At 40.4% G+C, this 23,623-nt stretch overlaps 2 protein-coding genes across 4 annotated transcripts in view; one reads left to right on the top strand and one right to left on the bottom strand.

Annotated features, from left to right (window-relative positions):
* The window catches only part of DYNC2I1 (dynein 2 intermediate chain 1), a 33,891-nt gene extending 21,936 nt beyond the window's left edge, over positions 1 to 11,955 (bottom strand). Inside the window, exons 1-7 of the mRNA XM_087762550.1 lie at positions 11,836 to 11,955; positions 7,489 to 7,542; positions 5,474 to 5,906; positions 4,842 to 4,894; positions 3,892 to 4,218; positions 2,144 to 2,202; positions 282 to 339 (exon numbers count right to left, since the gene is read on the bottom strand). Coding sequence (XP_087618676.1) covers positions 282 to 339; positions 2,144 to 2,202; positions 3,892 to 4,218; positions 4,842 to 4,894; positions 5,474 to 5,906; positions 7,489 to 7,542; positions 11,836 to 11,850 — 999 coding nt within the window. The 5' untranslated portion in view covers positions 11,851 to 11,955. The remainder of the gene's footprint in view (positions 1 to 281; positions 340 to 2,143; positions 2,203 to 3,891; positions 4,219 to 4,841; positions 4,895 to 5,473; positions 5,907 to 7,488; positions 7,543 to 11,835) is intronic.
* Positions 11,956 to 19,167: 7,212 nt separating this feature from the next.
* Positions 19,168 to 23,623, top strand: part of ESYT2 (extended synaptotagmin 2) — a 90,322-nt gene continuing 85,866 nt past the window's right edge. For all 3 annotated transcript variants that reach the window (XM_087729921.1, XM_087729932.1, XM_087729943.1), the window contains exon 1: positions 19,168 to 19,737. In XM_087729921.1, the coding sequence (XP_087586047.1) occupies positions 19,381 to 19,737 (357 nt within the window). In that variant the 5' untranslated portion in view covers positions 19,168 to 19,380. The remainder of the gene's footprint in view (positions 19,738 to 23,623) is intronic.

The following is a 23,623-nucleotide window of genomic DNA, read 5'->3' on the forward strand; positions in this document are numbered from 1 at the left end:
GTATTACACGTCTAAACTCTTCCCACTTATTGAGAATTATTTTTTCAAGCATAGAAGATACTGAAATACAGTTGAATAGATGGCTACCTTCAATGCTTAGCAAATTTATACAGAATAAAACAATTTTCTAATGCTGTATCCAGAAAGAGGTTATGAGATACCTGAAGACCAATATATATAAACCTTATCTTAGAATGGCATTATATTGAAATACATATTGTAATTGTTACTAATCCCAAGAAAAACGCAACAGTCTAAGTTCTAAAACCAAATATTTTTACCTCTTGTCTTGTGTCCCTTTCCTGCTTTTCAATGAGTTTTCCTTCACTTTTTACAGTCCTGTTGAAAAAGAGAACATCAATTTTATTGGTTAACTCAAAAGAAAGCACTAGTTTTGTTTTGGTTTTGTTTTCTGGGTTGGTTTGTTTTAGAAAAAATAGGTCTTTTTTCCTGAAAAGGAAAAAATAGTTGAAAATTTCCAATAAACCGAAATATTTCTACAAATACTTTTATAGATCTCTATTTATGATACGAAATTATAATGAAACAGCCAAGTGATTAATCAGCTAAGAACAGCAAAAACCTTGTCCAAACTTAATGCCTATAATTGCATCAAAACAGAAGAAAAAATGAGGAAAAAACCCTATTAAACCCACACATCTATTAGTTGTATTAATATCTGCAGCAAACAGGAAATCAAGATCAGGTTACTGTAATGTGCTCTAAAGCTATAAATCACTGACTGACATTCAAAGCTGGTCTTTCATTCAGGGGGTTTATTTATGAGGACAATACAATCAGGGTCAGAGAGCAGGAGAAAACCAACAACCAGCTCTGCTCCTTAACAATCTCTTTAATTATTTTATAAGGAGAGTATCAGACTTCAAGAAGAGAATGTTCTGACTTCTTAAGTAAGCGCGTATTCATGTATACTGCTGTTGGGACTGACGAACATACGAAAAGGCAACAATAAAAATAAAAATTTGTCTGAATGCTCTCATAACAAATCAGAATGATTCAGCGTTGACAGTGCTTGAGGCTGAACCAGGGTTTTGGGACATCCCAGTAAACCATACTGCCTTCCTTGCCATTCAGAAATGGCTAACTCCTTTTTCCCAGCTATGCACAAGCGATGACTCCCCCACAACACCCCATCAGCAACAGCTTCAAAACATAACTTGTATATTCGGCACTGCTTGACACAGTTGAGTGCTGCTGCTAGAGAGCATCCCAACATATGTATTCTGAAATATTTCATTTTTTTCTTTTGTACAGGAATACACTTCCACAATGACAAATTTACTACAACTAAAGTGATCTGTCCCATGCTTAAAAAACAGTAGTAATACTTAGGTAATAGTGATAGTGACTTCACTATCTCTGTCAGTGTCCCCAGAAGCCAGAATGCCAAGTCTTCTACTTAGCTAGGAAGCTAAACTAGGGTTTAAGAATGAGAACTGTGACTGACAACATACCTAGAGAGTTATATTTCAGAAAGCTGTATAGGAATTTCACACGGCTGAAGCATTAAAGAATGCAAAGAGAACTAGAATATATAGAGAACTTCTGCAAGATTTTATATTTGCTAGTAATAAAACTTAGAAATATCAACCTGATATTTTACTGAGGATGACCTGGACCTTTTCCTTTTACATACAACAGTAAACTTGCTATATATATATCTAATGTTTTAGATACCATCCAGAGTAGGAACTAAGTAGAGATATTCAAATTAAAATCAACAATGTAAGAGAGTCCTATGTAGTTCATCATGAACCTTATATGCGTCCATGTGACTGCATAGTGAATTTCCACGTGGTACAATACAGCATTTCTGTCTCCCAAACAAAGTGCCCAGATTAATATATATGTAGTTTGCAAGAACTGCAAAATATCTCTTGCAATCCTGGGGTAGAAAAAAAAAAAAAATGGAATACAAATGCATACATTTTTATATGAATCCTCTTAGAGGCACACAGATTTATTTTTTTTTAATTGCTGTAGTATTGTACAAAAGGCCTATGAAAAAAATTATATTCGCCCTAGATATTTCAGATCAAGAATTCATGCATATTGTTTTGGTGGTGACTGAATCTTAGTAGATACCATACAGTATATACTTATTTTAAATCTCTGAATTTACCTTACATGCTGATGGCTCATCTCTTCTTGAATCCTCTCCTCTTTTTTGTATTCGCTCTTCTGTAAAAGAAGTCAACAATATTCACGTGTCAGAAATGCTGGGAGGAAATATGTGTATGAACCTGTATTAGTAGTAGTGATGTTAAACAGCAAGAAAGGTTTCTAATGAATTATTTCAATAACACATACTATTTTTTTATCAGTCATTGCTTGTAAGAAGTTCTGTGTATGAACTAATGTCAGAATCATCTCCCCCTTACATATAGCAAGGAAAGAAAATAAACACCCATAAAAGATATGCTATACGCATAATATGAGCTTCTCCTGAAAATATTAAATACTTGGGAGTGAAGTTTGGCTACATCTCCTTCTGCAATGCATTTCAGAAAGGAAACAAGAAGGGATCTTGAGTCTTCTCCTTTACTCAACAAAACCTTACAATGCTTTACCAGAGTAAGTTCTGGCTTTTTTATAGGATACCTGCACATTAGTATATTAGTAACAATGGTTAAAAAATGCTCTGGGCCCAGTGTATACTGCTTAAATTGTGAGTCCAGAGCACGTTCCTAAATAGCCCCTAGGCGTGCCTGAAAAACTGATAGGGACTAAGGGCTGACCTCAGTAGGCCGTGGCCAGCCTGTTTCAAAGAATGAGATTTTAACAGTATGGACTGCCACAATTCACACCAGTTGGACCCGGGGACAGGCACTTTTAATCCCCAGTATAGGGACTTGACTTTTAAGTTCTTTATTATGAATGTTTGCCTAAGTTTGGAAATATATTCAATAGGTTAAGATAAAGGGGCTTTTCTCTATCCATGAACATCAGGAAAAGAAATGTAACTCTCAGACAGAAGCATCAGCATCAGTGCATATATTCAGTAACAGCTACTAGAGAAAACTTCCAAGGAAGTCAAACCTTGCGCAAGCTCCTGACAGACTTTTGAATTCTGCTGCAGAAAGTCAGTTACAGGAATCACTTGTGGTGGGCCCCTACACTGACAATGCCTAGTATTTTCACTAGAAAATATATTTCTGAACTTTTCTTTGAGAAGCTTGTACATCTTCACTCTTTAGGCAGCAGAAGAAACTACCCTAGACCATCTGAATGGTTCTACGTTCCATAAAACTTATTTGATTTTAACAGTGACAAATTACTATGTATTCCTTCTCTCATTCTTGTAGAATGAGTACTTGTATTATAAAAAACAGTAAAAAATGTCAAAGTTTTGATTAAGTCTCTAGGACATAACATCATGCTCTGTATTAGAAACATAAAAGATACTCTATGGCTTCAGAAGTAGAGGCAAAAAACATAAAGGATCTATACTCACGTGCCTACTTGTGAGTTACATATCCGTGCTCCCATTATAGGCAACATCAAAAACAGCTTCTATTAAAATCATATTTTTTTCTATAAAGGCAGCCAATACATTTTAATGGAACTCTAACCTAATCTCATCTCCACTTCAAAGCGTTAGTAAAAATTTCAAAAGTCATAGCAATAAAGAATTTTATGAATAAAAGACATTTCTAATATATAGACAAGTTTAAATTTCACAGAAAGAATCAGCTCTGGGTTAGGATACTTAAATGTAGATGTAGTATTTTAATCTACCACTTTAGCCTCAAATTTCAGAAAATGTTGACTTACAATCCTAGTATTTTTATTATTCACCTTATCAATGATGATATATCAACAATTAAAGTAAGTTATGAGGTAATGTTTCAAAGTCTTAACTAAACTAACCCTTAGATCATGCTTCTTTCTTTCATTTTCTCTACTTTTCACCCTCTCATTAGCTTCTGCTGGTTGCCCTTCTCTGTCTCCATGGGAAGATCCCTCTTTAGATCTCTTTGATTTATGTTTTTCTTTCTCTTCCTTTTCATAATGTTTATGACTTCTCTCTTTTGAAAGCCTCTCTTTTCCTGGCCTAACAGAATATTCTTTTTTCTCTCTGTGTCTTCTTTCTCCCTCTTTATCCAACTCTTGATCTTTCTGTAACTTGTGTCCACGTTCACCTTCTTCAACTTTGTAGGCTAAAAATTTGTCAATGCTTTTTCTGGAATTGTTATCCTGGAAAGAGAAAAATAACATTAAAGAGTTAGAAAGTTCTCAAAGATTATTTTATCTTCACAAATTTATCAATTTTTGACCATTAGAATGATGGATTTATAAATACCTAATCTCTTTCTGCCACGTAGATCTTCCAGCCATTTTTTTATTAATCTCCTATGATGGCAAGTTTCAAATTTTCGTTATCACTTGAGATTCTGATATTTCTTCCGGGACATTGTGTACTTTGCTACAGAAAATTATTTGGATTATGTATTCTTCACAAAAAACTTTAATTCTTTGTTTACTAGGTGGTCTAACATAAAACAGGATGTATACTTACCAATATCCTTGTAATAAAAGCATAAATAGCAGATGGAAAATTTTGATGTAGCTGTACAAAAGCACCGTTTGCTATGAAAATTTTATTTTACTTCTACTTTAAAAAAAGAATGAAGTACGTCCTTAAAATAGAATGGCTCAGATATATTTTGTTGGCGTGTGTTTTGTACACTTGTGAGGCCCTTACTATCTAATGCACCTCTTGAATTTCTTGGGAACTGGAGTCTGATCCAGTTTCTTCATTGTTCTACAATTTTCTCTTATTCCATTGTGAAACACTACATTCTTTTTCCTTCCTTTACCTTCTTTTCTGTATGCCTTCTTTCTCGCTCTTCACTTCTTGTTTTTTCCACCTCTAGAAAATATATGTATAAATTAATGAACAAATTTTATTATACTCAAACTCTGTACATAATTAACTCTAGCATGTACAAAACAGTATTTCAGTGACATGGGTTTTCTAAAACATAAGAGCTTTCTAAAAATAACTTAATATTCTGTTGAAATTCTCTCTCCAAAGCTGGCTACTCCTTTTTCTTTCCTAATGAATCCCTCTGTTCTTAATTGTCTTGTGTAATGGTAAGAGTAACGACACACGCTACTAACTTCGGCAATCACTCTGCAACTTGGGAATTCAAATGGATCACTCAGTAAAGAATGTCTAGGCAGGAAGGTACTTATTTTCTTCAAGTCAACTGACCAACAAAAGCAGTGACATTCACCCTCTCTTCAGAGGAGGGGAACCAACCATCAAAACTTTTGAAAGCACCAGAATAAAACTAGGTTACCACAAGATTCTGTAAAGATATACATTTCAGTAGGTACTCACACCTGCCTGTCTTTATCCTCTCTGTACACATGGGGTATGGTTTCAGAGTATTTCTATCTATATACCAAATATTTCAAAGTATAACAGCAACCCAAAGCAACTTACCTAAATGATGCCTGCTTTCTCTTCTTCTGTGATGTTCTTTATCTCTTCCTTCAAATGATTTCAGATTATTTTGTGTATCTATTTGCTTTATGTCATGTCTTTTATGCTTTTTGTCTCGTTCTCTATCGCTCTCCCTGTCTTTATCTTTTGGTACACTGTATCTTTCTTTCTCCAGACTTGACTCTTGAAGCTTATCTTTGTATCTCTCTCGGTCTCCTTCTCTCTGGTGCTCTTTTCCCCTTTCTCTCTCTCTCATTTTGTCCCTGTCTCTTTCACCAGATTTAAATCTCTCTCTCTCTCTCATTCTTTCCTTGCTCTTCCCTCTGTCTTTGCGTTCATGTTTATGAGTGTCTGTGTCATGAACAGACTTCTCTTTCTGTAGTTTCTTTTCTCTGTGCTTTTGGTCTTCATTTTGACTATCTGGTTGTGATGCCTGAAATATAAAAAAAAAATTAAAAATCTATTATTATAATTCAGCAATCTATTTTGATATAGTATATTCTATGTGAAAAAAAAAAAATAGTGGATTGCCAACTATGAATTTAATTTCCCAAACTGTATTAAAATGCCAATCTATTTCTAGGCTTACTTTGTAAAATTACTAACATTATGTTTGTACTTACTGTAAAAAGAACTAATAAATGAAATAAATAATAAGCTGCATTTTCAATGTATTTGAAAAGAATTTGGTAAAAACAGAAAAGTTACTGTGGAACTGTGCATTCTGTTTAGAGCTAGGTTCAAAAACTAACTAAGCATCTTAAAGCTGTTAGCTCATGCAGACAGAAACTGTGCCATCTTGTAAAATATGTTAGATATAAACAATAATGATAGATAACTGGGCATCCTGCAGCTGCCTTTAGAGCAGAAGATTAGCTTTTACTTGAACAGAAAGCAGCATATAAAAACTGTGAAAGAAAGTTTTTGGCCTAGATCCCTTGAAGATGCAACTAGTCTTATATTTTTCTAAAGTCCTAAGAGATTATACATTCCTGAAGCAAGTAGCACAACTCCCACTGATTTCACTACATCCATGATTTCAGCTATTTACTCAATGCAGAACAGAACTCACTTTGATTATAGTCAATGAGTAAAGTGAATTAAACTTCAGCCATCTGTTTCACAGAAATGAAAGTCCAACCACACCACTTCTGTTGCAACTAAAGCATTTCAACGCAAATTTGTTTGCTTTAGCCCACATGAAAGTAGTGGAAATGTTATAAAATGTCTAAAAAATACAAAGTACATATACTGTAGCACTGGCTGAAATAATGGGGAGCTTTGAAATGTAATTGATAGAAAACTAGGCAACAGATGAACAAGTAGGATGCTTTAGTTTATCCAAGGACTAATGAAGACCTGCACAAGACATAGAAAAGAAGATACGTATTGGAAAATAGCTTTTAAAAAAATATAGCACAAAACTAATATGAATATCAATGGTGTAACTGACTGGAGCCTGAATGCCTATTTGACCAGTGGATAAAGTAATTAAACAGTTTAAAAGCGCATGACAAACATGATAGGTGATGATAACAAATACAACACATAATATACACGTAGGAAAGTGAATAAGTATATATAAAGCAGAGCTGTAACTTGGATTTGGTTGGCCAACAAAACAGATCCCATTGTGTGCTGTGTGATTACCATAACAATGGTATTTTTTCCATTTACCTAATTAAGAAATCTGTACAGTAATCTTATATGACTTGTGTACCTAGAAACAGTTGAGTGAGCCAGCCTCTGGACACACGCGGACTAGACAGATTCCAGAACAGTCAGCTGTGGCAACGAAGTTAGCAGCTACACATGAAAGATCTGTACTGTTTGTATCCCATGATGCAGATTTAAAGTGTCTGGTGTACCAAAAAGCCTTAAAGATCTCTTATAGATCCCACAAGGCAGAGTGCCTAGTAGAACAAGCAGTTAACCCTCTATTTTTAGATTGTCAATAAATTCCACTGCTGTAAGGTAACCTAACATCAAAACTAGTAGAAATAAAATAAAATCACCCTAAGATGTTTCCTAAGTTCTTCTGATTTCCAAGTATCTTCTTTGGTTCTTCTCTAGAACAGAAAAGACAGCAAAAGACTGAGTAATCAATCTGCAGAGAGAAGTACATCATTTAACAATGAATAGTTTGTCAAAGGAAAGGATCAAGTATCAATATGGCAAGTATCACTGAATTTTGTAATGTAAACATTAATTTGATTTAGCCTTCACGTGTATACTTACAGCATGCCTGATCTGACTGGACCTGGAAGAGGCCTGAAGCTCGGACTGCTACTGGGTTATCCAGCTCGGTACATACATGGTAACCAATTTTGAGGTCAGTGCCTATGGTGGATAACAGTGCACCCCTTCACGGAAGATTTAAAATTGGTCTTCCAATGACAGGCCAAATGGGTACACAGTCAGGCCACTTTTGGAAAGTAATCAATGTATCAACGTCATTAGGTCAACCTCCTGCTCTATTAGATCTAACTTCAAAGTCTTTGTCAGGGACTTATTTAGGTGAGGTTTTAATATGTCTGAGGTTGGAGCTTTTCTGGACAACCTGGTTCTTGGGTTTGACCACTCTCAATTAAAAATGTTTTTCTTATACCGAGTCATAATTTCCCTTGCCGATAATTAGGGCCACTACCTTCTGTCCCCTCACTGTACATCTCAGAGAGGAATTTGGCTCCACCTTTTCCACAGATCCTCTTTAGATACTTGAAGACAGCAGTTAGACCTCCTCTTAGTTTTCTTTTCGCTAGCCCGAACAGCTCCTTAGCTTTCTTCCCACACACACCAGGGCTCCAGCCCCATTGCCATCTCAGTGCCTCTCTCTAGAATCTCTTTAACACTGGGGGCCTTGAAACCAGACATAGTACTGCAGGCAGGGCCGCGCAAGTGCTGAGTAGAGGAGAATAGTCTTCCCTGCACCTGCTAGCTATGGTCTTCATGATACACACAACCAGTGTGTGGTTAACCATAGCCACCTGAAGAGCACTCTGAGGACTTACGTTCAAGTTTCTGTCCACCAGGACCCCCAGATCCTTTTTCTACAGAACCACTCTCAGAACCCATTCACATGGCAAACAGCACATACAGTATTTTCCCCTTAGACATATCATTTGAGCTGCCCCAAACTCAGCTGTAAGAACACTTCATAAATAACATGGGTAACCAGTGAATCTAAAAATACCATGAAAAATGTAATCCTTTTTTTTTTTCATCAGCAGGGATCTGACACATCCACAACACATTTTTGTTAGATTTTTAAACACCAGAAGTTAAAAATAAATTACTGCGCGTTTCAAGTGAACAAAGGAAGCTTCTGGTTTAGTAATTGCATGCATCTCAAAAAATGCTGGCACTCGTTTTCAATTAACTGTCACTTAATATTTTAAAATGGTTCAGACTACATGTGTAAGTTGACTGCCATATGAAATATTTGTACATAGCACTGAAGAAAAAAGTAAAAAGTTAATGAAAATAAACAGAGTATGCATGGAGATTGTTTCACTAGACTTCTCCCTAGTTAAATAGGTTATATTACTTCTGTCCTCATTTGCAGAGTTACTGCCCTTAACCGCTTGGCTGCTGCTAAATAGATTAAACTAAAAAAACCATATTGCTTGAGATCACTAAAGCAAATGAGGATTTTAATCCACCAAATATTTTTAACTAATTCATTAAAGGATGATGACTATATTCAAAGTGACATGACCAGGCTATACTCACTTTCAAATTTAGACTTGGTAACTTAGTAAAAGTTACTAAAGATTAAGAAAATAATTGCTGACAAACATTTGAACGATGAGCTGCACTGGTGGAAGAAAATAAACATATGGTGCCCATTTTTTGCTAATTGATTATACAGGAGCAGCATTTTAGCAGTATATGTTAATTTTTTAATTATTCTACATGAAAAAAATCTTGTCTTTTCAAACTTGGATTTTATAGAAGATTGTAGTAGACTGATAAACTTCACCTAAAGTCAATCAGAAATACCAAGAAGGCAGCCTTTGTAACAAAAAGAAAGTGCTCTTTAAGTTTTATTTTCTTCTGATCCTTAAAAAAGACAAAAAGTACAAATATTTACTACTGCAGAAAGTCAGATGAGAAAGTAAAACCAAAGGCGATCATTTTCTTCAGTGGAGTTTTAACAAAGCCTAAGAAACTCAACAGAACTTGTGTGAGGGTAAGCTGGAAGGAACAATATGTGTGGGAAGACAACAGAGTGCTGTATTGTAGTCTCAAATAGTAACCTATTTAAAATCTGTAATATATAAGATTATGTTTTGGTTTTAGGAAATATTTAGGTACATATCAGCAAACAAAGAAAGGATGCTAATGATGTTAATAGCCTAAAACCAGTATAACCGATAGACAATATCAGATAAGGTAGTTTGAGATTTATTTCAAAGCTGAGGCAAAAAGCATGCAGCAAACATTTCGAGATGATTCTCCAGTGCCCAAAAAGGTGCATCTGCCACTCTTCTGGGGTCTGCAGTTTTCATCTCACCACCACCACTAGAATCTGTTGCTTTTGTATATGACTTTCCACATAATTCTCTGCTTTTGCAGGAGACTAACAAACAAACAAATAGAAAAAGAGAGATCTTTTATAAACCTTAAAGAAACTTAATACCTTTGAGACCACTGTCCCTCTGTAAGTAGAGGAATCATTGTGCACACAAAGGAAATGTTTAAAACAAACTTTAAAAGAACTTATTGAAGTTTCTCACCTGTCTGCTAGTTTAGAAGTCCTTATATACTCACTGAAATCCAGATTAAGATTAGTTATGTAAACCACACTGGGGTTTAACTTAATTCATCCACTTGAGAGCACAGGGAGCTCATCAGCTGACACAAAATGCCACAGATTTACTGAACTCAAAAAGTGCTATGAAAATTTTTAACATTTAAGACTCTATCCTTTAAACTAAACAAGTACGTTGCCTTATGAAGTTAGTGGAATAAGAGACCTTGCTACTTTAGATAAACTCTTCAAAAGAGATCAAGAGGGGTTTCTTCACTCACAACCTAGAAAGACTGAAGGCTTGCAGAACTTAATATTAAGTTTTTAACTAAGTAAAGAACTCAGTTAACTATGATTCTAAAGAAAAAGAAACAGAAAAACAGTAAAATGTCTGTAGTTTTCAAGCCAGAGAAAAGTACTTTATTTTTTACACATGAATATTCATCTTTCTTATTTCCAATATGAGTTGCCTATTTGAGAGCCCTCAAATGGGTAACAGCATGAGTGATAGACTCAATTTGATAGGATAGAAACAGCAAAAGGAGGCTTTCTCACACAGTGTGGCTGTTCGTGGGACCGCCTCTGGGTCAAAGTTTAGCTTTCCATCACAATTCACTCACTCACCTCTTTTCAGTAAAGAGGTTATTATGTACCACAGTTACTGAAACGATATCTGAATGAAAGGTGTTAGGGTGGTCCTATCACACTACTTCACACACCCTGCCCCGCCACTCCATTTCCTACATTTTCTATTCAGCATGACCACAAATTAATTAGCTGTAAAATCTAGATTCCCACAACAGTAATGAAAGAGATTTGATACTTCTGCTTTTTCAAGTGAATATGTAACACAGTAATTGATGTGGAATGAACATCCATGCGGATGAACATCCATGTAGTTGTTTCCTTTATTTTGGAGCTCTACAAGCTTTTCATCATTTAACACCACCATGCGAAAGTTACGTGGGTTCCTAAGGAACTGAAACCCAACAATTAGCGGTTACGGGAATATCAATTATTAAATATACCTTATCAACAATCTGAAACATTTGCAGTTTTGGATATTTTCATAAACCACCTATCTTCTTCTGCATAAAGACCTGTGGTTGATACGGTCTCATCCTTCTGCTAGAGGAATAAGGGGTTCTGTAATACCGCTACTTGGGTGAGAGTTTCATCGGCGTGCTGACAGAACAAGGAGACCTGAATTGCCCAGGGAGTGCCGTGGGGTTCCCAGGGCCGGCAGAAGAAACGCTAGGGCTGCTTCCCGCCTTTGCCCCCACAGGTGCCCTGGCTTATTCAACGCCAGGACACGAGTGGCGGCAGCGAGACGCGGCCGGGCGAGGGGATGGCTTTGGCAGGCGCCGGGGCACTTAAGGCATAAAGGGCCGGGAGCAGGGGGAGGCTGAGCAGAAGAACAAGCCGGGCCGGGCAGCGGCCGTGCCCCGCTGCCACCGCCCCCGCGCCTCCTGAGGGCCCTCCTGGAGAGGAGGGAAAGGGCCGGGCAGGGCCGGGTCGGGCCGGGCCCCCGCGCGGCGCCCGCAGGAGTCGGGCCTGGGCGGACCGGCAGGCTCCCCGGGGCCCCGGCCGCTCCCCAGCGACCCCTCACCTTGTCGCCCTCCATGGCGGGAGCGGGCGGGGCGCCGCCTCCCGCCGCCACCGGCCGCCTCCGGCCGCCTCCGAGCGGGCAGGAAACCAGGGCGGCTGCGTCCGGGCCTGCCTAGCAACAGGCGGCGAGGGGGGATCGGCCGATCGGCCGAGCGATGGATGAGCTGCTGCCGCACAGGGTTGTGGGAAGGGGAGAGGGCGGCCGGCGCTGAGGCGAGGGGCGGTTTCATGGCGGAGCTCGGCCCGCTGCGGGAGGGCAGGACGGCGTCTGGCCGCCTCCAGCCCTTTCCGAGCGAGAAGCGACGGTTTGGGATGCCCGCGTGGCTGCGGGAAGGTTTTCCTCCATGGGCCGGTGCCCAGCTGGGTTTCCTCAGGCGGAGGGGCCCTGGGGAGGGCTCGGACCCGCCGAGCCCCCTCCTGTGGGGCGGGACGGGCCGCTCGCCCAGGCAGCCTTTGAAGCACCGTAGTTCTCTTCACTATTGACCTCTTACAGGCTAAGTATGCCGTGAAACCATTCCTAATGCTAGCTGAGTCACTTCTAGTAAAGTCATGCGCGATTACTGTAGGAAAAAAAATGTTAAGGATAAGGGCGATATGCTTAACTTAATCTGCCGTTTACCCAGATGTTACATAGAGACTGGTATGAAGAATACCTGTAAAAATAAAAATGTCAATAGTATCCCCACAGTAACAAATACCGGAGCTGCTTTCTGCAGCACAGAGCAAGCGGCGGCTTACCAAACACGCGTGAAACGAAGCTGGCGCGCGCGGCGATTGCCGGCAGGGAAGGCGTGCCGTCTTGTCACAGCAAATATTTACAACCTATTGACATGTGCAATTTAAAAGACCGGGTGAAAATTCCTCGAGGCGTTTTTAACTTTGTTGCCTGTTTTTTTTTTTCTTTTTAAGAGTTAAAAAAAAGTTAATATGTAACCGTTACTGCTAATACTAATTCTTAATGTTTGTAGAAAACTCACTACTGGGGAAAAAAAAAGCAGAGGAAGAGGCATTTTTGCATTTGAGAAACATTTTTGTCATAGTTCAGCAGGAGTTTGTCACACTGACTTCAGAGAGAGAAAATTTAACCCCTTATACTTGGGCTTAAATAGTCAGTTGACAAATACATACAAAGCCTTGATACAGTTGCCTCTTATTCATGTTTCCAGAATAAACTAAAAATGCTGTAAAAGTTGCCTCACTGGCTGGACTATGAAATATTTTCCTTTATCATGTAGCAGAAAAGCAAAGGCAAATTAAGCAAGAAATTAGGAGGAAAAAAAAAAACTTGATATTTTATTAAAAAACCCAAACCAACAAACTACCGTTAACTGTAAGTGTGACCTTTAAGGGCTAAATTACATCCATTAAATATAAGCATCTATGGATACTAAACTATTTATAAACATTCTTATGAATTACTTAGCTGTCTTTGGCAAAGCAATAATAATCTATAAGCATTTTATATTCTTCCCTGAACAAAAAAAAAAAAAAAAAGCACTTACAAGCCATCTTGGATTAACTCAGAGCTCTTTAGCCAAAGTGGTGACAGTGCTACAAACACATGGAACTAGGCATCTGCTTAGAAAAGGATGCTCTGCAGAAATGCTGTCCTAGATATAGAGGCTGAAGGACAAAAACTACCTTCAAGTACTCTAATTGTATTTTGTTATTAACTACAATATAGCAAATAAATATAACTAAAACTAGCAAATGTGGCAGTGATACCAGAGACTGGACAGAAGAAAAAGCTTTTTTTCAAGTTTTAGTCCTACCATCTACTCTTTAGAATAGCATACGTATTTGTTACCAAAAAAAAAAAAATCAATTTTGGCTGCCAATGCCTTTTTATTACCCCTAATAGAGTATACTAGTCAGGCAGCTTTATGGCAAGGGAAAAATTACAGGTGTGGGAAGGCACCACTAGAGGGTTTGGAAAGACATTTTCAAACCTTAAAGCCAGGGATCAAACTGAAGTTTAACTAACTGCTGCATGAGAACACGCGCTGGAATAACACCTTTGGAATAACAGAACTGAAATTTGTGCGTGTTTAAGTGTTTCCACCATGTATTAAAATAACCTACAGTTTCTCACCAATGTAGTGGAAAAAATGAATACATCAGTAGTTTTACTGTTTTTATAAAAATGGGTGTTAGAATTATGTGAATACAGGCAATAAAATGGCACATATCTGTTGTATTACTAGACAGCATAGAAAGATGCCCTAGCTTTTCTTAAAAGGAAAGAAAAATGTTGTAAACGAGGCTTTTCGTAGCCCTGGGAATTTTAATACAATTTTAGCTTATACATGCTTTTCTCTTGTCTGGCTTGGTACACATATCTTCTTCTTCACCTGCACTGTTACCTGAAAAACAGGAATATAAAATAACTCAGCTTTTTACATTCTGTGGCAATAAGCTATTTTTTGTCTTCGGATGTTCCTCTAATCCTGTGAAGCAATATTGCATTTTTCTTCACCTCTGTATGGAATGACACACTACCGCATTACACCAAAAAATTACTGGAAATATCAACCCTCATAGGGACAACATGGCAAACCTCCACCATGCTTAAAAATGATGATTCTAAATGATTACTAAAAAAAAAAAAATTAAAAAAATGCTTTTTTTGTATGAAGGAAGAGACTTGTTAGGATCTAGGCTTTGTAGCTATGTTGTTTTTTTTTTTCCTTTTTTAAACTAATTTCTGCTGAGGCCTTACGAATATGAGAAGAAAACTCAAATATTATTATCAACGGAGGTGCATAGATGACCTCCTGCAAAGTGTTCAAAATGCTTCTGTTAGTCAGTCTGCCCGGTTCATAAATAGAAACAGCAGAAATGTGGATCTCTGAAGTAAACTTTGTGCCTTTAGTTTTGAACTAGAACTTGTAAGAATCCCATTAGGGGAAAAAAAGATGATGATTATTGTGAAAACTTACTAAAAGAAACACATTTTAGTGGAAAGTATTTCTGTCTTCAGGAACAATAAATATTTGAGGATCTTATCATGAGAGCACAGTTTATGCATTCAGTGAAACTGAAGCCAGACTGGGTGATACCAGGGATCAGACATGTATGGTTTTGTTCCAAACGACAGAAGCTCTGTATACTGAACAGGTATGGTAGAGTCTTCCGACTCTTCTTTGTGCTATATGTTAGATAAATTGAAGCAGGCAGAAAATATTTGTGCTGTATACTAGATAATCTAAAGCAGGTTGAGACAGCTGGATAAAATCAAACACAGAAGTAGTGAGTATTCCATCATGAGAATTTACTAGGATGAAACTTCATGTAAACTTTGTTTCCATTAATAATTCCAAATTTTTTAGGAAAAAACTCCTGAGCAAACTTTCTCAGATTTCTATTCAATAAAGATTTCTATTCACTAGTTAAAAACCTGTGGAGAGAAGCATCAGACCGAAATAATGCTGCTGGGACAAATAAGGTATAATATCAAATAGCGTTCTTCAGGAAGATTAACTGTTACTGAAAGTGGTCAAGAAGAAACAATTAAAATTGCTTCTAAAACATGTTTTCATGTGTGAAATCCAAAGAAGCTGGGGAAACTTAGGTTTTCTTTTTCAGTATATAAACTGAATTTTGCCAATTTTTCTCATCCTCAAAACACCAGATGTATAAATAAGATCTTTTGGGAAGTTATTCTGAAGAATAGTGCCACTACTTACTGGAATAAAAGCATTATAGCAAACTGATGTGATGCAAGGTAAAGATAAACATAGGATGACACTACTTTGAGTCCAATGGAAGCTACTGAGTTTGAAAAAGCAAAAAAATGAATTCAATAAAAAGGAGGAAAAAACATATATGACTAAGAATGGGTATAAAGGAATACTGCAAGCAAAAAGTATTACTGAAAATTCTAAGAAGGCAACAGACCTACAAAGCAGGATATGAAAAGAATAAATATTATCTAAATGAGATAAATATAATCAGCTCTCTATCTGATACAATAGGATACTTAAGGAAAAGCCAGAGTAATCTCTGTGCGATAAGTGAGTATCTTCAAGAGTTCCTGATGCATTGGAAGACTGCTATCATAAGTATTAAAAAATAGGATCAGGAAATACGTGAATTAACAATTCCAAGATTCTCAGGCAAATTATTAAACAATTTATCAGCACCAAAAAGATTAGAATAAACCAATAACTTGTGTGTATCCAGAACATTTTATGAAAAATTTTGTAATAGAGTAACTGACCCTAATTTATCCCCTAGCAGCAGAGTTTATATCTTGATTTTAACAAGACTCTCTTGTCCCGATTATAATAGTGGCATGCTAATTTCATACCACCCAGTTTCTTCATCAAAATCCTGTGTGGGGCCAAGTCAGTTATCTACAGAAGTTCTAAGAAGTCAGCAGTGATCTCCCTATCGGAACTTGCTATTGATGTTACAGATAAATGCTATCAAATGAATGCTACAAGGTCTTGCTTCTGTCTTCCCGTTCGATTGGCACAGTATCACCTACCTTTAGTTCTGATTAATCAAACTTCCGTATCAACTAATGAATTACTCTGCCCAGGATCAATGCTAGGATGTCAGGCCTCCAATTATGTGTTTGTCATCCTAAATGTTACTACAAGATTAATTTTTTTTCTGATGTCCTTCTCCAGTGTATTAATACCGACTCCACAGGGTACTCCTCTACAAACTCTATATCCAGCTCATTTGTAGAATATACACTGAGACATAAAGGAGAGCAGAATAAGATGCAGCATATGGTAAAGTGTTAGTTGGCAAACGTCATGTTAATTCAATCACTTTTTTTTTTTCTCGTTTTGAATTTTCTTTTTGGTTTTTGGTACAATTGTGTTCTGCTTCAGATGCTGTGAAGCCAGATAGAGAAGTAAAATGGAGCAATGGAGTCGAAGACTGAGAACAAATGGCTTGAAAAAAAAGGAGAAAATATTAATAGTATTGGTTGTAACGGAGGGGGCCAACACACAATATGCCCATTTGTACGAGGTGTGACTGAAACTCAGGAGAGAGGAGTTCACAAGGAAGTCTGTATAAGCAAACTAAGTAATTAGAAGAGGAATACAATAAATGCAAAAAATCACCCACATTTACTGTAGTCTGATATTACTGGTATCCAAAGGGGTCACAGAGTCATACTTGATAGCCCCAGTTTAAGGTAACAAGCTTTTATAGGGTCTTATGCTGCCCTGCAGTCCCCTCACCGTTACAGCCTGTAGGCGTTTTGAGTTCTCTAGAAGTAAAGGCCCAAAGGAAATAAATTGTCATTTCAAAGCTTGGATTACCACATAGTTGTAAATCGTTGATTTTGTTACTCCTTTTTGTATCATTTGGTCATTCTGAATTTTCATCCTGACTAACCTAATTATACAGGTGGGGAACACACACTGTCAGTGGTAAAGAGGGAATAAAGAAGAACAACATGACTCTGTGGCCAGAAATTGCTTTTGCTTAGAGTGGTCCATTGTGTGCGATTGCAGGCATGGAGGGAATGTGGAAAGATGATACAACAGAACGGTACACTCAGTTGTCAAGATATGGATTCTTTTTCCAATTCTTCTGTGCAGCACTGAGCAAACAACTTTTCCTTTTCTGCCATTTCTGACTTTCCATTTCTCTGGATAATGGAGATGAGCTTGCTCTCATTTCTTAAGGAAATGAAGCTTATGCAGCTTTCCTATTTGTCCATTGGTATGTGTTTTTATAACTTTTCAGCCAATTGAATACATTTGCTCTCCCTTCTTCCCTGCCTGCAAATACTAGCCTCATAAAGTCCTACAAATTTTGTGAAAATTGGCAGCTGAAAAGAGGAGAAAGGACTCATTCCCACTAAGTGAAAGCTTGGCTATTTAAAGCCAAAAGAAAAAAACCTCCTGGTAAATGCTGAGTTTAATCAGAAAGTGCATAGCAGCAAACTGATTAGCACACAGCTAAGGACAAGCAACAGCTGCCTCTTCCAAAACCGGTGGTTACATAAAAATTATTGAAAAGATAAAGGAATGGTAGGAGGAACGATGTGGGAACCAGGTGTTACTGTGAGAAAGGGATACAGGACACAAGCCTATAGAAAATCAGTTCGGTTCCACAGATCAGGGCTCGCATAATCCCAAGAGCCTGGATCGTGGGTGCCACCCTAGGTACTCCTATACGAACAAGATGACAGAGGAGTCAGCTTTATCTGAGGCTGTGTGAGCAGAGCTTCAGGAACACCTGCTCTACCTAAGGAGTGGAGTGCCTGGCCTCTGGTTCCTCTGAGCCATTGATCGGCCAGTCCTTTAGTAATAATCATAGAACCATTAAGGTTGGAAAAGACCCTTAAGATCATCGAGTCCAACCGTTAATCCAGCACTGCCAAGTCCATCTATACCATGTCCTCGAGCACCACGTCTACCCTTCTTTTAAATACCTCCAGGGATGGAGACTCAACCACTTCCCTGGGCAGCCTCTTCCAGTGCCTGACTACCCTTTTGGTGAAGAAGTTTTTCCTAATATCCAACCTAAACTTCCTCTGGCACAGCTTGAGGCCGTTTTCTCTCGTCCTATCGCTTGTTACTAGGGAGAAGAGACCGACCCCCACCTCCCTACAGCCTCCTGTCAGGTAGTTGTAGAGAGCAATAAGGTCTCCCCTCAGCCTCCTCCAGACTAAACAACCCCAGCTCCCTCAGCCGCTCCTTATAAGACTTGTGCTCCAGACCCTTCACCAGCTTTGTTGCCCTCCTCTGGACACGCTCCAGCACCTCGATGTCCTTCTTGTAGTGAGAACAAAGAAAAATATGAAGCTTGTTACTGAAGGGTATAACAGGTAGAAACCACTCAACTGCATGCGTGACTAAAGAGAGTGGGGAGATGGTGTGGCTTGCCCACGAGGAAGCACACGTTCGCGGTCCCTGACGCCGTGGCGAGGTGGTTCTGCTTCGTGCCACCCAGCAAGAGCCCGTCTCCTTGCTATGACCCCCTCTTCCCGCGGCACGGTGCCCCCCTCGCTCCTGCGAGGCCAAGCAGCGATGGCCGGTGGCCGCTACGGGCGGGCGCTTGGGCTGGCTGCCCCCAAGCGAAGGCGGGCGGGGGATCCGATGCGACGACGATCTCCTCCTGGCCCGGATCCCGAGTGCAGGGCGAACCCGCGCTTCCTAGGGCAGGCCTGGAAGGGAAGGGTGAGAGAGAGTAACACCGGCCCGGGCCCGGCAGCGGGGAGGGAGGGGGCCGGGGACGCCCGAAGGCGGCGGGTCAGAGCGAGCGTTAGCAGCACCGGGCGCCAACAGCGGCGGCCGGGGGCGAGGCGCCTCCTCGCCGTGGCAGAGCCCGCCCCCGCCGCACCACCCTCCCCGCGGCGGCGGCGGCGGTTTGGGCCGGGCCGCCCCGAACCCGGAAGCGGGCGGCGGTTGGTGTCGGTGCGCGGCGAGCGGGGCCGGGCGCAGGATGCGAGGCGCCGCCGCCGCCCTGCCCCCTGCCCGCTCGCAGCCAGCGCCCGAGGAGGAGGAGGAGGAGCAGGAGCAGCGGCAGCAGCGGGAGGAGCGGCAGCAGGAGTAGGAACCGCCGCTGCGATAGCATGAGCGGGGCCGCGGCTAAGCAGTCCCCCGGCGCGGGGTCCGCCACGGATCCCGCCGCCGCGGAGAAGGCGGCGGCTGGGGACGCGGTGCCGGAGCCGCCGCCGCCGCTGCTGAGCGTGGACGTGACGGGTTTGGTGTCGCAGTTTGCGAGGAGCTTCGTGCTGATCTTCCCCGTGTACGTGCTGGGCTACCTGGGGCTGAGCTTCAGCTGGGTCCTCATCGCCCTGTGCGGGCTCTTCTGGATCCGCAGGCACCGCGGCGGCAAGACCTCCCGCCTGGGCCGGGCGCTCGCCTTCCTGGAGGACGAGGAGGAGGCGGTGCGGCTCAGCGTCTCCTCCGCAGATCTGCCTGCGTGGGTGAGTGGCCAACACCCTTCGGCGCTTCCGAGGAAGCACCCGCGCCCGGCGGGCAGCGGAGCCGCCGGGCGGGCCGGGGCCTGTCACCTCCCCGGGAGCTGCGCGACGCCCACCCCCGCGGCGGCCCCCTCCTCCCCGGGCTGCGGGGGAAGAGGCTCGCCGCAGGCCGGAGGCCGGAGCCCCGGAGCCGGCCTGGCGGGAGGGAGGGGTGAGGAGACGGCATCTCCCGCGCCCCTAGGCTACTCGTCCCGCTTTGCCAGCCTCTTTCCAGACTTGGCGTCCAGCGGCGGGAGCGGCGTTGCCGGGCGGGGGCGGGCAGGGGGCGCCTCCCTCCGCCGGGGTGGCCTGTCCCGGCGGGCGCGGCCACCCGGTCCGTTAGCCCCCGCTGGCAGCTGAGGCGGCCGCGCCTGCCGCGCGGTGACAGCCCCGCGGCGCGAAACCTGTCATGGCCGGGGTTTCCTTCGCAGAAATAAACTTTACCTCAGGGTTTGGGTTTTTTTTTCCCCTCAGATGCCAGTGACGCACACGTCTCGGATGTAGCGAGGGCTCTACGGTGCACAGATCTCGCCACTTGCGCAGGAACCTTTTCTTAAAAAGTTGAGATTAGAGGCAGACAAAATCGGTATCTTAACGGTTTTATGGTTTTTGGTAAAGCGTTACTTAATAGGGAGTGACAGAAAAATGAGGTTGGTGTTTGTGGCTGATTTCAGTGTTGTGATGTGAGGACTGAGGTCAAGGGCCTTTGGTGGCCTTATTTGTCCATTGCTGTGGCTGGTTTTAAAAGGCTTTTTTCAAAAGTGGAGTCTTCCTTTGAAAGTTTCAGGCTTTCTGATAAGTCTTTAGAACTACCATTATTAACTTTTTTTAGCTGAAACTCAGCTTCAAAGTTGCATGCTTTTTCTTTGTAATTTTTACTTTGGAGGATTAACAATTTTTTAAATACGGCTGACAGCCAGCCACCCGACAACGTCAGTGCCCACCCAGGCCTCCGGACGTCCTGGTCCGCCCCGGTGATCTGCTGTGCAGAGCTTGCGGCTCTCTTAGTCCCCATACCTGGAGTCTTGAAGGTTTCTGCTAAATCTTTCTGTGCAATTTCTTGGTTGACTGCTCTCCGCTCCTCATTCATAGCTATCCACTTCTCTGCTAGGTGCTCTTTGCAGTGACTGTGCTTTGAGCAGTGTTGCGATGACAAGTATCCAAGTAGCTCTCTTCATGTGATCGAATTGCTGTACCTGGTGTGACCTGTCCCAGCTCTGCTAAGGAAGTTACAGGAGTTCCAGATATCTGGAGAGAATATAGTGTGTAGGCGGGAAATAGGAGGCTTTTTTACTCCCGTTTCTTCATACCTTTTATCCCAAGTTCTAGTGGAAGATCATGGTAAAAATGGGGACAGTGTTTAAAAGAGATGAGGTGGTTTTACTGTTTGAAGCTGAGATATGAATCTTAAATAATGTGATTAATAGCTCTTATGTTAGCTCTGTGGGGTTTTTTTGTCCCCCGTTCCCCGCCCCCCCATAATCATGCAGTCATATAATGGAAGTGTTCTGATTTGATGCATTTAAAATGAATTAATTGAAGCTAGATTCATTGTGGAGGGTTGTATATAGTAACTATCTACTGGTAACTAAGCAGTAGATATTCAAGCTTAAGGCTGTGTGTAAATTTATTTTGAGTCACAATTTGTTACCTTTGATAAAATGGCAATTAATTCCTGTGTGGAGTTGTCCAAATACCTAAAGATTTAGAAAGGGGCCTCTTAACTGAAGTCAGAGGCAAAAAAATCATAGAGAGGATTGAGTGCTGGCTGCAAACACCTGCATATCCTATGGTATTATGAGAAAGCAACTGATGAATATGCAGGGTTTCCCCAGAAGTGTGACCTTCTGATACACTAGTTGGCAGACGTTTTGTAAATCACTGTTGGGGTTTTTTGTGTTGTGTTCCCCTCCCCCCTCCCTTTAATCATGTTCTTAAATTTTAAAGGTCTTGGTTCTTTTCTTTCTGCTGACATATATGCTATATTCTGGAAGTATCATGCTTCCAAATACATGTAGCTTCCAGATGAAATGCAATCTGGAAAACAGAGGTCTTCTGAAAACTGAAGGCCCACTTAAATCAAAAGTGGTCTGCTATCATAGTCATTAAGCTTTATATGAGTCTTTTTGCTGCCTCCGTGATGTATCTTGGAAAACTGCTGTTCTCCTTCCTTCTGCTTTATGTGTGTTGTCTTGGAGATTCATGGATTTCAATCGTATTTCAAATAAGAGCTACTGGATGGTATATGGAGCCTGACATCTCTTTAACAGGTATCGAGTTTATCCATCTCTATGTGAACTCCAAACTGGAGTGCGTTCCCTTGGTTTCTGGTCAGGGAAATAAACTTTAAATTACTTGAGTAGGACAGTGCTGTGTTTTAAATATAGGAAATTTTTTACTCTTCTGGGACTGAAACTGAGATGTAATAAACCATTTTTCAACTAAAATCATCCTGAACATTTATTTGACATGTGGTATCTTTCTGAGCTCTTGATTGGAAAAGAACTTTAGCTGAGCAGCGGTGTATGTGAGGTGTGATTTCCTCCCCCTTCCTCCACCTCAGGACTGATTGCTGCTTTAGTGATTCATGTTAAGTAGTCAGTAATACTGCAGAGAGTTATTTATTTTTAAGGAGGTGGTTATTGCAGGATTAATGAATTAAGATTTTTCTGCTGCAATATGCTCAGTTACAATTTGAAAGTGATACTCTTGTGCTATCACACTAGAGTTCGTAATGTTAATTATTAGTTTCCTAAATTAGATTTATTTCTTCCATAAGCAGGTGGTTACACAATAGGAATATTATGTACTGTGCATGTAAAACGAATTAATTCAACAAGAATACAAGTTATCTTATTTAAAATGTCAACACTGAATTATTTAAAAGAAATATGTATGTGCTAAAAATATTCCGTTTACTGTCTTAAAAGAATAAGATCTGTACTCATAGACTTGCTAACATGTAGTTATAGCTCTGCTGTGTGTTTGGAAGATGTCACTGATTGTATGGGGTGGGAGGGAGCAGAGGTGGGTGCTTTTCCAAGTCATTTAAAACTAGGCAGCAGAATTTACAATGAGAAAGGACTGGAGATCAAAATGGTCTTTAAATAAAGTCGACATTTCCCCTTTCTTAGCAACATTTTTATACACTAGGTGTACTTTATACTGGAATGAATGTCATTAAGATGCAAACATATATAAGGAAAGTAGCAATTTAAGTGTCACTACTTAGAGGATAGAAGGTAGGAAACCAGGACTCTCAATTTTTAAAGGCCGGGTGTCATGTTGCCTTTTATTTTTAAAACAGTAATGGAATTTCATAATCTAAGTGGTATAACAAATTTACTTTGTTATTTCTCGGAACAACTAAAAAAGTTTATCTAATTTTGCCATTGTGGGCGTTCTTGGTTGCTTAATGTGACTTTTATAACATGCTAACATATCATGTTCGACATCTTTTTGGATAAGTGAAACTTTGACTCCTGTTTTCTTCAACATACAGATAAAAAGCCATGCTGATTTTTTTTCCCCAGATTAATTGTAAATTTGGCCTGGTACCAGGAGCTGTGTCTGTGTGCAGTCTGTCAGCAACCAACAGGAGACCAAAATAGGAATAAATCTTAGTGTTTTTAAATAATTGATTCTGAAAACAGATTCAGAGAGTTTTCTTTGTATCCCTAACCATGTATTATACAGAAACTGAAATACTGTATGTCATTGTAGTAAAAGTAATGCCATATTAAAACATTAATTATAAGTCTGCTGTAGCATTTTGGGTCCTACAGACTCGCTTGAGTTTCTGCTCTAGTTTGGAGTGCTTTTTAGAGTTTTGGTTTTGCTATTTTGTTTT

This window comes from Nipponia nippon, unplaced genomic scaffold (genome assembly GCF_047370975.1).
Source record: "Nipponia nippon isolate SJK-2023a ecotype South Korea unplaced genomic scaffold, ASM4737097v1 scaffold_1, whole genome shotgun sequence".
Lineage (NCBI taxonomy): Eukaryota > Metazoa > Chordata > Aves > Pelecaniformes > Threskiornithidae > Nipponia > Nipponia nippon.